Source organism: Onychomys torridus, chromosome 9 (assembly GCF_903995425.1).
Source record: "Onychomys torridus chromosome 9, mOncTor1.1, whole genome shotgun sequence".
NCBI classification, from domain to species: Eukaryota; Metazoa; Chordata; class Mammalia; order Rodentia; family Cricetidae; genus Onychomys; species Onychomys torridus.
In genome coordinates, this window is record NC_050451.1 from 110,879,308 (window position 1) to 110,893,315 (window position 14,008).

General features: G+C 42.3%; 2 protein-coding genes across 6 annotated transcripts in view; one reads left to right on the top strand and one right to left on the bottom strand.

The window, feature by feature from the left end:
• The window catches only part of Pcca (propionyl-CoA carboxylase subunit alpha), a 387,394-nt gene that overhangs the window by 349,287 nt on the left and 24,099 nt on the right, over window positions 1–14,008 (top strand). For 2 of the 4 annotated variants that reach the window (XR_004945920.1, XR_004945921.1), the window contains exon 25: window positions 13,067–13,176. The exons of the other annotated variants lie outside the window; for them this stretch is intronic. The gene's annotated coding sequence lies outside the window, so the exon portion shown is untranslated. The remainder of the gene's footprint in view (window positions 1–13,066; window positions 13,177–14,008) is intronic. 4 annotated transcript variants of the gene reach the window in all.
• Window positions 27–14,008, bottom strand: part of Ggact (gamma-glutamylamine cyclotransferase) — a 30,108-nt gene continuing 16,126 nt past the window's right edge. For both annotated transcript variants that reach the window (XM_036199585.1, XM_036199586.1), the window contains 2 exons: window positions 10,696–10,751; window positions 27–888 (listed from right to left, as the gene is read on the bottom strand). In XM_036199585.1, the coding sequence (XP_036055478.1) occupies window positions 426–875 (450 nt within the window). In that variant the 5' untranslated portion in view covers window positions 876–888; window positions 10,696–10,751 and the 3' untranslated portion in view covers window positions 27–425. The remainder of the gene's footprint in view (window positions 889–10,695; window positions 10,752–14,008) is intronic.

Genomic DNA, 14,008 nt, shown 5'->3' on the forward strand with positions numbered 1-14,008 from the left:
TGCTGTGATTAAAGGTGAGTGCCCTGCCCACCCCACCCCACCCCAGCCCAGCCCCCACTTCTTTCTAGATTTCATATGTGGGAATCAATACATTTGGCTTCTGAGATCTAACTGCAACCAGGTCTTTAGTCACAGAAGATGCCGACTTAAGGTTAGAGCAAAGCAAATTAAAAAAAGGAGGACTGGATGCTCTGTAACTGACATTTAGGGACTGCAGCCCAGAGTGTTTCTCATCTAGTACCTACAAACTCAGGAGCAACTTGAATAGCAAGCAATAGTAAGTAACACCAGAGTATTTGCAAAATTTGTGTCAGAGACCTTTTGTCAACATGTTCTATAGACAGATGTTAAGCCAGGAAAGCTCTGCTTATGCCAGGCAGCCAGTGGGCTCCTTCCATCCTGTTAGCATCCGAGGCACTAGCCCCTCACCTGTTTTCCCGAGGGTTGTAGCGTAGCCCATGTGGGCCCTCAGAATCATAGCTTTTATGGTAGGGGAGATGTAGCCACTCAGGTGCGTAGGTGGCCGTACTGTACACAAAGCACTGGAGGCTGTCCCCAGGGCCACCAGCACCCTCCCACTCAAGCACCCGCACCTGCAGGGCTATGCGCTGGTACATGTTGGGGCAGCCTTCGAAGTCATCCAGGAAGCGCAACATCTGTTCATCTACCTTGTAGATCTCACCTGCCACACAGTGGCCCTTGCCTGGCAGGTGAAGCAGCCATGGTATGTTGTGTTCACCGGCGATCACCAGTGGGAAGGACTCAACTGTGCAGCCCTGGCCTTGGAAGGCTGCTGAGCCATGTGACTGGTCCAGCATGACTTTGTGGTTGGGCTGGCCTCGTTTCAGGGTGCCATACACGAAGATGTGGGCCATCTAGCTGTGGACGCTATGGAGGAGAGAGCAAGTAGGCATGTCAGCAGGTGAACAGCTCCCTTGGGGCATCCTCCAGACTTCAGGGCAACACCATCACATTCACTCGACTCTGCTGGCCCACAGTGTAAGGAAGAGAAGCCACAATGTCCTAGTTAAACTTTGCCTGTGGACACAGAAGCTCATATTGTTTTCATGTTATGACATGCTTTCTCTAGCTATTTAAAAAACTGAAAGAGGCACTAGGCCAGCCTGCCTTGGAGTTACAACGTTGAACCTAGAAAGAACAGCAAATATCACTGACTTTAAAAATCTGGGCTGGAGGAAAGGTGCAGTGTGACACACACCTTTAACTCTAGCACTTGGGAGGGAGGTAAATCGGAGTTCCAGGCCAGCCTGGTCTGCATAGCAAGCCCTAGGTCAGCCAAGTGAGACAAAATCAGAGTCTAAGTTATACCCTTAGCTCAAAGTACCATGGTGTGTATATGGCAGGGAGATCTTCCATGTGTTCTAAGCACTCAGAGCTCAGGTGATCCTCCTGCCTCAGCTTTCTGAGTAGCTGGCATTAGAATATCACTACATCTGGCAAACAGCACCCACAGCAATGCTAAGGTAGGAAGAGCCAGGTATGTCAGCCACTCTGTACCACCAGGGCAGACTGATCCAGATCTTACAAAGATCTCAAGCACAGCCCACATATGGAGACAGGCCCTGAGCATCTCAAGTGGGAGGTCAGAGTGGGGCTGGGATAGGAAAAAAAAAGCCTGTATTTATCATTTCATACCCAACATGTTCTTCTCCACCTGACGTGCCATCCTCCTGAATGACCGGGTACCATTTCTGTCCAGTGCATCTGACTTCTGCACTGGAGCCATGCATATTCCACTAAGGTACACAGGGCACTGGAGTAGGAGTGCCTCTCTAGCATGGTTTTGTTGTTGTTGGAATTTAAAACTGCTCTGTGTGCTTTTGTTGCATATGGGCCTCCTGCTCAGGTTTCTGTAGTGGTAACCCAGCCCCACCTTTTCTGGAAGCCATCAGGATGTCCCTAGCCACTTCAGTGTTAGAGGTGTCTTTTCCTTGGACTCTTCAGGGCTGACAAATCCTCTGTCTCCTGGTGAACAGTGTGTCTGGAAGGGAACTGAGGGACCGTTGTCCTGAGGGGGTTTAGGAGTGCTAGGGACTTGCTGGGATGCCTGAGCTTTTCTTGTATCTTGAAATGAGGCTCTTACATTCCCTGGCCCTTTGGTTTCTGAAAAGTGATGATGATGGGGATTCAAGCAGACTCTTTGTATTCATTGCTTTGTGTGGTGGTATTGTGTTCCCCAAAATATTGTGTGTTCCCCGAAATAAACATATCTGGGGTCAGAGAACAGACAGCCACTAGAACAGAGCCAGAAATGGTGGCTAGAAAATGGGTCAGAGCAAGCTATAGCAGAAGTTGGGTGGTGGTGGTGCACACCTTTAATCCCAGCACTTGGGAGGCAGAGCCAGGTGGATCTCTGTGTGTTCAAGGCCACTTTAGAAACAGCTAAGCATGGTGACCCACACCTTTAATCCAGAAACCCAACCTTTAATCCCAGGGAGTGGGGGCAGAAAGAGAAAGGTATATAAGGCGTGAGGACCAGGAACTAAGTGAGTAAAGCATGTAGTTAGTGAAGCATTTGGTTGGTTAAGCGTTCAGGCTTTGGAGCAACACGGTTCAGCTGAGACTCATGTGGAGGAGGACTCAGAAGCTTCCAGCCTGAGGAAACAGGATCACCTGAGGAACTAGCAAGGTGAGATAGCCGTGGCTTGTTCTGCTTCTCTGATCTTCCAGCAATCACCACAATAACTGGCCTCAGGTTTGAGTTTTATTAACAAGTACCTTTAAGATTCATGCAACAGCTCCGGGAGTTCCAGCCTGAAAGCTCCTTGCCATGGTCCCTCACTTCCTCCTCCACCTCCTGGTTCTACTGATAAATAGGTGGCAGTCTTCCTGAGTTGGGTATAGGTCTGTCTCTGCTCCTTGTATAGCCCCCAAGCCTTCCTACACCAACAGCTTATACTTCCAGAGCAGCAACTAGCTCATGCCTCCGTGGCCCCTCCCTGTGCAGGAACTTAGGATGGATGTGGCCTGGCTGCTAAGTCAGTCACCACTCACTTTCATGTTCTATCTTTCAGAATTTCATTGCCTATTCTCCTTTTGTCTCTGTATATTGAATGGATATACCAGTCTATTTTATGTAACTATAAAATGCTTAAAGCAAGGCAACTTTATAAAGCAAAAAACATTTTTCAAGCTGGGTGGTGGTGGTGCACGCCTTTAATCCCAGCCTTGGGAGGCAGAGGCAGGCGGATCTCTGTGAGTTTGAGGCCAGCCTGGGCTACCAAGTGAGTTCCAGGAAAGGCACAAAGCTACACAGAGAGACCCTGTCTCGAAAAATCATAAAAAAACAAAACATTTTTTCTCTAATTCCTGCAAGTTCAAGGGCCCAGACCTAGTGATGGTCTTATTACTGGCAGATTCCTAAGGGGGTGAAGAACACCACAAAACAAAACTTGATTTGGCTTTGAGTCCTGTTGGGCACTGATCCCAGTACTGCTGTATGTCACCTCAGGGCTCTGTAAGGTAGGAGGCATTTCCTCATTTAACACATGAGAAGCCAAATCAGGAGAAGGTTCCAAGGCAGTAATGGGAGCTGAAGGCCTGATACTCTGCTACTCACAGGAACTCAGGACTAGGAACATGACTAAGTAGCATATGGCTTTGGGACAATTTTCTAAGGCTCCTACTTCCTGCACTCCTCTCCCACCATTTGTTTTGAATGTATTTTGATGAAAAAACAAATAGAATTTTACGCAACTGTGATAAAATCCACCCAACAGAAAACCATTTTTTTTCTTAAACTTTTTTCTTCCTAACTGCTTTTCCATGTGTAGTGGGGTTACCATGGAAATACACCATTGAGAAACAGATCTGTAGCCAAATTTTATCCATTAAAATTCCCTTAATCACTATTCTACTGCCCATCTCCGAGAGGTTTGCTATCTTATCCACTTTGCATAAGTGAAAGCTGACAGCATTGTCTTTTATGGCTGGCTTGTTTCACTTCCTGACATGTCCTCAGGGTTCATTCATATATAGTGTGTCAGATTTACTTTTTAAAACAAAATAATATTCCACCATACAGTCATCCCAGTTTTCTTATCCTTATCTGATGATGGACATTTGGATTGGCTGTTGTCAATAATGAATGCTTCTGTGAACATGGATGTGCAGGTTACCTCTTTTAGATCCTGCTTTCATTAAGTTTGTGTATACTTAGCCAGAAGCAGTTGGTTCACACAGTAATTGTTTTCTGTGTTCTGAATACTGTTTTCTGTGGCTGTTGTACCTTTCGAATTACCACCAAAAAAAAAAAAAAAAAAAAAAAGAGCACAGGTTCCAACCTCACTTCTCTGTCAGCAGTGGTTGCTTCTAGATGGTGGCCATCTCCATGAGTATTCAGTAGTATATCACTGGGAGTCTGATTTGGTGTCCTCAGTGGATAGTGACCATCAGCATCTTTGCATGTACTTTAGTGGCCATTTGTTTATCTCTGAGGACTGTCTTTTCAAAGTCTTTGCTAAACTGTTTGTGCCATGCTTTATAGAATGGATAATTGTCCTCTTTGGATACATAATCTATACTTACTTTCTCACTTCTGTAGGTTACCTTGTCATTCTGCTAATTATGTCTGCTAATGCACATCAATTTTAAATTTTGATGTATTCCAATTTATTTTTAATTTTGTTGCCTATATATTTCGGTGTCATATCTAAGAAACCATTCTCAAACCCAATGTCATGTGGCTTATGTGGCTTATGTGGCTTTTCTTTTTCTTTTTCTTTTTTTTTTTTTTGTTTTTCGAGACAGGGTTTCTCTGTGTAACAGCCCTGGCTGTCCTGGAACTCCCTTTGTAGACAAGGATATCCTCGAACTCAAAGAGATCCACCTGCTTCTGCCTCTCGAGTGCTGGGATTAAAGGTGTGCACCACCACGCTCAGCTAGTCTTGTGGCTTTTCTAACTTAAGCTCTTAAATTTAGGTCTTTGATCCATTTTGACTTTACTTTTTGTTTTTATGTAAAGGTCTAACTTCATTAACTTGCATATAGATATATAGTATCATTTTCTGAAAGAGCTGCCTGTCCACACGAGATTGTCTTGGAGTTTCCTGCAGATTTTTTTTTTTTTTTTAAACTATACATGCGAGGTTCTACTTCTAGACCCTCTCTCCTATCCCATTTCACTATTAGGTTTATTTTCGGGCTGTTAGCAATATATCTATTTTAAAGACAGTGTTGAGGGTCTAGCACAGACTCACCCTACCTGCCACCATCCACAGATCCTTTCTGCAATACATCCAACTTGTCTTCCCAGCAAGCATTCCCACATGCTTCTCCAGAGTCTAACCCAATGAGTCTCCCTGTCACCTCCTGTCCATGAGCCCTCTGCACAACCCACCTAGCCCAAGTCCCACATCCAGTTCCCTGACCTAGTCTGGCCACCCCTGCCTGCACTGCAACTGATCTCCAGTCAGGAACCACACTACTTGCCACCAACCACAGGTCCCTCTATTTCCATCTCCATTTCCAACCCCTCCAACCCAGCTAGAGCTTCAACATCTTTCTCCACGGTATAGCCAGGTGAATCACCATGATCCTCCCCAACCTGCCAGGTGTAGCCCAGGTCCCACATCTACCAGTACTCAGGTTCTGTTTGGCCACCCCTTCTAATCAATCCCTATAGTTCTGCCTGGAACCACCCTACCTTTATGTTCATACCACGTAACCCAAAGGTCCCTCCCATAACACTTTCAACCTTTCGACTCAGCCAGATCAACCCCCCTACTCTAGGCTAGGTCCAAGAGGCAATTCCTGTAGACTAGCTCAGCTCCTCCGCCCCAACTGTCCATCTGAAGCCATTTCAAAATTCTAGGCCCAATCCATCCACATGTCCTCTCTTCTGCCCCAACCTGCTCTGTCCATATCAGACTCAGAACTAACAAAAGAAGTCCATGTGCCCAGATACCACAAAACTACAAACAATATGAAAGATAGCCAGGATCTACTCTCTAAAACCTACCAGCCCTATAGAAATGTTTGCCAATGATTGCCAGTGAGAATTACTTAGATGAACCCAGGACAATCATAAATTTCATCAAAGAATTCAAGGAATTTAAAGAAGATACAAACAACTCAATGACATTAAAAAGAATAAGCCTGAGTGAAGCCCAAGGAAGCACTAACATAAGGCTGATGGAAATAACAAAGACAACCTAGGACTTTTGAGAAAGGAATTCAATTAGGAGATATAAACACTGAAGCTGAAATGAGGATGGAACTGTAGAACCCGATAACTCAACTAGAAAACTCAAAAAGCCTTACAAGTAGAGTGAATGAACAGAAAACATCAAGAATCAAAGATAGAGGATCTAGACAAAATAAGGGGGAAAAATTAAAAACACAAAGGAATATACAGGAAATGTGCGACACCATAAAAACAAACAAACAAACAAACAAAAAAACCAACCCTGTGAATTATAGGCACAGATAAGGAAGAAGACTCAAGTCAATGGCATAGACCAGACCTTCAACAAGATCATAAAGAAATCTTCCCCAAACTAGGAAAGACACATCCCTACAGATACAAGAAGCATACATAACACCAAACATACAAGATCAGAAAAGGAAATCTCCACAACATATCATAGTTAAAGCACTAAATACACATACAAAGAATGTATAATGAAAGCTACAAGAAAAACAAAATCCAAGTTATATATGAAGAAAAACCAATTAGAGTAGCAGCTGATTCCTTAATAGAAAGTTTGAAAGCCAGAAGAGCCTGAAGCAATGCATTCGAATTCCTAAAAGACCATGATGGCCAGCATAGACTGATATACACATCAAGACTAGCTGCCATAATTGAAGGAGCAAGAAAAACTTTTCACAATATAAGCAGCCTAAAATTATAATCAACGTCAGGCGGTGGTGGCGCATGCCTTTAATCCCAGCACTCAGGAGGCAGAGGCAGGTGGATCTCTGTGTGTTCGAGAATGAGATCCAGGACAGGCACCAAAACAACAGGGAGAAACCCTGTCTCAATTGCCCCCGCCGCCCCCCCCCAAAAAAAACCCCAAAACAAAAAATGCCTTAAAACTGACAGTAAACAAATCTCTAGTCAGCACCCACACTAAAGGGGATTAAAAACTCATTAATGAATGATGAACGGGTCAAAGAAGAAACCAAGAAAGAAACAATTTCCTGGAACTAAATGAGAATGAAAATATAACAAATCCTCTGGAAAACATTGAAAACACTCCTACAAGGGAAATGTATAGTTCCTATAAGTGTCTATGTTAAAATTAAAGGCATGGTAGAACATGCCTTTAATCCGAGCACTTTGGAGGCACAGGCAGGTAGATCTCTGAGTTCCAGGTCAGCCTGATATATGTAGCAAGTTCCAAAACAGTCAGGGCTATGTAGAGACATTGTCTCTCTGCCACCTCCCCAAAAAATAATTCAAAAAGAGCACAAATAAATGGCTTAGTTGATACAACTACAAAAGTTGGAAAATAAGAACAAACCAAATCCAAGCTCAGTTAAAGTAAGGAGAAATCAATGAAATAGAAACAAGAAAACAATACAAAGAATTAACAAATCTAAGAGCTGGCTCTTTGAGAAGACAAATCAAAGTACAGAACCTTGGCCCAACTAACCAAAAGAAATAAAGACTCCAAATTAACAGAATCAGAAATGAACAGGGAAACATTACCACAGACACTCAGAATAGTATAAAGAAACTCAGAGTATTATAAAGGAATACTTTAAAAACCTATACTTCATTAGGCCAAAAAACGTAGAAGTGGATGAATTTCTAGATTCAGCCAAATCACCAAAATTAAATAAAGAAGTCAACAACATAAAGAGACCTATATCAAATGAGGGGATTGAAATAGTAATAAATATCCTTCCAGTTAAGAGAAGTCCAGGGCCAGACCAATGCACAGCAAAATTCTACCAGACTTCCAAAAAAGACCTATAGCCAATCCTTAAACTATTCAAGGGAAGAAAAAAAAAAGGAAGAAAGAAAGAAAAGAAAAGAGGAGGGTACTCCCAATCCAAACCCTTCTATCATTTTAACACCAGAACCATGTAAAGACTCAACAAAGAAAAATACAGGCCAATATATCTAATGAACATAGACTCTAAAAAGCTCAATAAAATACTTGTAAACAGAATATAGACATATATAAAAAAAAGATCATACACCATGACCAACTTGGCTTTTTACCTGAAATATAGGATAGTTCAACATACCCAAGTGAATAATGCAACAAACATGATAACCTCAATAGATGCAGAAGAGGCTTTTGACAAAGTCCAACATACCTTCATTATAGAAATCTGCAGCTGAAGTCTTCCTGTGTCCCAGAAGTCCTAGAGAAAGTAGGACTTGAAGTAATATACCTCAACACAAAGCTAGATATGAGAATCCACAGCCAACACCATCTTAAATGCAGAAAAGCTTGAAGCAATCTCACTGAAGTTAGAAATGAGACCGGGCTGTCCACTATCTCCACTTCTTTTCAATATTTGCTCAAAGTACTGGCTGGAACAAAAAGGGAGCAAACAGAAGGAATCCAAAGGGATACAAGTGAGGAAAGAAGTTAAACTATCCCTATTTGCAGATGAACTAATACTATATCTCCAAGATCCCCAAAATTCTACCAGAAAACTTCTAGAAACAAAAACAAATTCAGCAATGTGAGAGGATACAGAATCAACTTACACACACCTTTTCTATATACCAACAACAAACACGCATAGAAATTATGGACACATTCCCATTCACAATAGCCTCAAAGAAATTAAAATATCTAGGAATAAAGCTAACTAAGGAAATGACGAACCTCTACAATGAACACTTTAAACCTCTGAAGAAAGAGATAAAGACACTAGAAAATGAAAAGACATCCCTTGCTGATGAATTAGTAGAATTAATGTTGTAAAAATGACCATTTTACCAAAAGCTATTTACAGATTCAATGCAATCCCAATAAAAATCCCCATTTCATTATTTACACAAATTAGAGAAATCCTACAATTCATATGAAACTACAAAAGACCTCAGCCAAAACAATGCACAGCAAAAAGAACAATGTTGGAGGAATTAACAGTTTAGATTTAAAGATACACTGCAGAGCCACAGTAATAAAAACATGGTACTTGTACAAAAACAGACCAATGGAACAAAATCGAAGACCCAAAAGTGAGTATATGTAACTTTAGTCATGCAATAATTGACAAAGATGCCAAAAACTTAGACTTGAGAAAAGAAAGCATCTTCAACAAATGGTGCTGGAAACTAATGTCCACATGCAGAAGAATGAATTAGATCCTTATCTATAACCTTGCATGAAAACTAACTCCACATGGGTCAAGGACTGAAATGTAAATCTGGAAACACTAAAACTGCTAGAAGAAAAAATGCAGTCCCCTACATGATACAGGTGCAGGAAAAGACTTTCTGAGTAAGACTCCATCTGCTCAAGAATTAAGGCCAAAACTGACAAGTGGGACTTCATAAAACTAAAAATCTCTTCAGCTAAAGAAACAATCAACAACAGAGGAAGCCCGCAGAATGGGAGAAAATCTGTGTCACTTATATATCTAACAGGATTAATATCCATTAATATATAAAGAACTCAAAAAAAAATTAAAAACAAAACAAATGGCCAATTCAAAAAATGGGACTGGGAGGGAACAGAGTTTTCTCAAAAGAAGTCGGGGGAGGGGGGGAAGAAAAGTTCATAGTCCCTAGCAGGGACAGAAGAACCCTACTCTGATGCTTCTGGCCCTTACGGATGGCCACTGTGAAAAAGGATGTTGTTTTCTAAGAGTAATGCCTAATTATGGCTTCAAATTGCCCCTCCCCCACACTGCAATGCTAGTTTTTTCTTCCATGGCACTGGATTTAATTAGTCCTGTAAAAAAAATGTAAGAACTTAGTTTAATAATAAGGGGTGGAAAGCACAAAACAAAAATGGCTGTTTGTCTTGGTGAACATTAAGTCGATAGCCCCAGGTCAGCCTGAACAATGACACTGAAGGATGCGTGTTCTGCTCCATCAGGCACAATGTGGACCCAGTCTCCCCAGTGAGCATCAGACAGGACACCCACTGGTGGACATTCAAAATACAGAGCCAGGTTATAACCTACACACAACAACTGTAGATTTTTGAGAGTATTATTTTAAGTCTGTGAGCTTTTGTTTTCTCTTTTTTTAAAAATTGGGTTCATCATGTTTCCCAATGAATTACTCTCTATTGACCACTGACTGTCAGCCCTAAGCATCCAATGACCTAGGATTCACTCTTCCCTCTCATTTCCCCAGGTCTCCACCCCAGCTCCTCCTTCCCCCAAATGTTTACTGTAGGCTTCTCAACTAAGCTCCTGAGACTGTGATGGTAAATGTTTTGGTAAGAGACGAATTTAAGCCTTATCAAGTGGTGGTTTCAGAACCAAGAAGCAGTCTTAGGAAGGGGGCACTATACCATGGAATCATGATGTGGACAGTGGTTTTCTACTTTAAACTGTAGAAAATCAGAAACTTTCTTCTAAAGAAAACAATAGCTTATTTCTATAAAAGATAACTAGGCAAGAGAGGCTAGCCTTTTCTCAAACATTTGGTCAATGATTTCTTTCTAATATAAAATCAGTTTTAGAACACTACTTATGTAGTGCAAAATGAATGTTCTGCATTTCTAGCTTCTTTCATAAGAAAAACATCATTACCTTTTCTGATTGTGTTTTGAACAGTACACACGGATCCTTCAGGAAGCAACTTGTCCCTGTGGGGATTGGGAAAGGATCAGAGTTAAGTACTGAAACAAGCAATTAATTCCCATTAGAGGATTAAGGCACTCATGTTCACTTTGAATCAGAGAAGCAAGTTGAGAGTGAACTGTTGTACGAGCAAGAGGTTATTTGTCAAAATGAATAAATTACAGACCCAAAGAGCAGCTAGATGCACAAAAGGGGCTGGGTAGACACATGAGATTGGCCAGGGGATGGATAAGGTTTTATGTCAATGGGAAGGACTGCCTTTCTCTTTGCAAACACTGAGGGAAGCAGGGTCTATGCCATATGTTGCTGTCTTCATTCTAACAGATGTGTCCTATAGAAGTAAACCCAATTCCCTCGTCTTACCACACGTGTACAGTCTAGACAGCCACACATGGCTGTTCAGTTCAGTTTAGCTGGGAGCTCCAGAGCCTGTACTGAGTAGTTTTATGCAGTGTCTCTGTGGATGATGTTACAGATACAGTAAAGACCAGGTGGTAGGCCTACAGTGTCAGGACTGAGGTGCCCCTGATTAGAATTGAAGAGCCCAAAGCAGAACCTTTGTCTCAAACTTTTACAACCTAGAATAATGTCTATCCAGAATTCAGCCCAAAGATAAAGTAGGCTCAGTGTCTCCAAATGCTTTAGCGCAGCAAAACCTGGCTAGTTAACATTGTCAATATTTAAAAGCCAAAACCACCATAGAAATGTCCATCTGGCAGAGTACTGCCTAAAATGCTGTCACTCAGCAGTTTGCTTTTCTGTAGTACAATCCATCTAGTTTCATATTTCATCACTGAAGCACAATTAAAAGTATTCCAAGGCCTTTGCATAATTGCTAGATGTGGTGATATATTGTGCATCCTAATAAAATTTGCCTGAAGATCACAGAACAGAACAAGCCACTAGATTGATTAAACATGGAGGCCAGGCAGTGGTGACACATACCTTTAATCCTAGGACTTGAGAGGCAGAGATCCATCTGGATCTCTGAGTTCAAAGCCACCCTGGTTTACATGAGATTGACTCGGTCTAGGAGAGAAACAGAGCCAAGCAGTGGTGGCACACACCTTTATCCCAGCACTTGAGATCTGCCTTTGCTTGGGAAGCACACATGTCTTTAATCCCAGGAAGTGATGGCTGGGCAGAGAAAGGTATGTAAGGCGTGAGAAGACAGGAACTAGAGGCTTTTCAGGCTGAGGAGTCCTAGAGGTAAGAGGTGGCTTGTTCCTTTGTCTCTCTGATCTTTCAGCATTTACAGCAATATCTGGCTCTAGGTTTTTTATGATAAGACCTTTAGAAATTCATGTTACATCTGGCGCCCAGTGTGGGTCATGAACCCACGACCCTGAGATTAAGAGTCTTATGCTCTACCAACTGAGCCAGATTTAAGACCAATTTAAGATTTGAGTAACAGCTGGATTGTTCTTGATTGGTATTTTTTCACTAGTCACCTGGTGGCAAGAGTGTAAAAGGCAGGATTTTGACTTTATTAAGGTAGTCTAAATCACAACTAGCACACATGTTCAGTCCCTACTTCAGACTGGTGAGACCAAATGAGACAAGAGCTAAGGCTTAAAGTCTCCCAACATTAATTTGCTAAAGGATTTTAAATGAATGTCACCCTCTAGCATAAGAACCACCTTATAAAATGGTACCTCAATAAAATATCCATCCTGTTTGTATTAAAATTTAGTGACATGAAGTGTTAGTAAATGCTGAATGTTATCGCTTCCATTTTTCCACATTATTAATCAAGCCACTAGCAATCTGCCAGTTGTCAAGTGAAGACCATGATAGGAACAAGTGGTCAGATGTGTCTACCACTGGCTACAGGAGGAGTCATTCCAGAATCAGAACTCCTGTGCTGCAGACCCCCACCAAAGCAATTATAAATGGAGTCTTCACTCGCTTTCATCATCCACCATCTGTATCAAAGTCAGTTGCACCAAGTTCACAAAAGGCAAGCACATCAATGACAACTAAACACAATGTCAACCACAGCCCCTGTCTTTACCACCTCTACTAAATATCACCTTTACCATTCAGTGGTCTGGAGCACACACAAATACACCCATAGTAACCCTATTTACCTTGGATGGGTACCTGATAGAATTACTCATTAATTATTAACAAGTCTTCTTAGAACTGTAGGAAACAGCTGAAAAAACAAGATGCTGTGAACTTTAAACCTGGCCCTGACCTGTGAGCAGGAGCAGGCACTAAGGTTCTGGGCATCTGGGCGGGGGTGGGGGTGGGGGGCTGGACACATCCTGCAGAGGCTTTGATGTTCTCACTTGGTTGCTTGCTTGGTTCTTTATAGTAAAGACAAGACCTTCCTGCTCAAGCCAGCCTCACCAACTTTACCACTACCCCGGAAAGGAGACAGTCAAACACTGTGCTCACAAAAGCACTGGCTGCCTTTGAAATCAGGTATGGCTTGCTGGTGTGTTCAAAGCTCCAGATTCTTGAGGTCTGGGAAAACAAACCTTTATGGCCCTGATGCCACAATAGCCTACACAAATGTGGCCTTGGCCACCATTCTGTGAATTTTTAATGCTTTGGTAATGACAAAAATGTTTTTCATGCTGTGTTAAAGACTCAGCAAGTAAAGGTAAAGAAAGGTCCTTGGCACCAAACCTAATGACCCAGGTTTGATGCCTGGGAACCATGTGGTGGAAGGGCAGAACCAAATCCTGACTTCTACATGCATGTTGTGGTACACATGCCCCTCCATATATATCTGTGCAATTTGAAAACTTAAGGCAGTTACATACCATCTTCAAAGTACAGTGACCAACAGTACAGACATAGTCTTCTCTTCACTTTTCCCCATTCCGAGTATGAAAGTGACTGGAAAAATCCCTAAACACTGAGCCTGGAAGGAACCTGGTGCACACAGGCCAGGTAGATTGGGATGGTGACATGCTGGCCCTTGCTATTCCAGCAGGTGGTTCAGCAGCCAGACTCATGTCAACAGGCTGAGCAGGCAGCTCCAGATCTTGGAAGGTGCCAATAACCCACTGGCGCCACCTGCAGCTCAAGCTAAATCCAACAGGGTGTCCACCTCGAGACTGCTGATTTTGGCCAGATTCTAGGCTTAAATGCTTCAGTTCTACTCTCAAATTCATGGTTCAGGCCGCACAAAGTGTGGTGCACCTACTGTGCAACATAGTCTGTGTGTAAACCTACAGGCATCTCACTCAGTGCTAGTCTCTGCCATTGTTACTGGTCAACACCCAACCAGAGTCCAACAAAAGAGAGC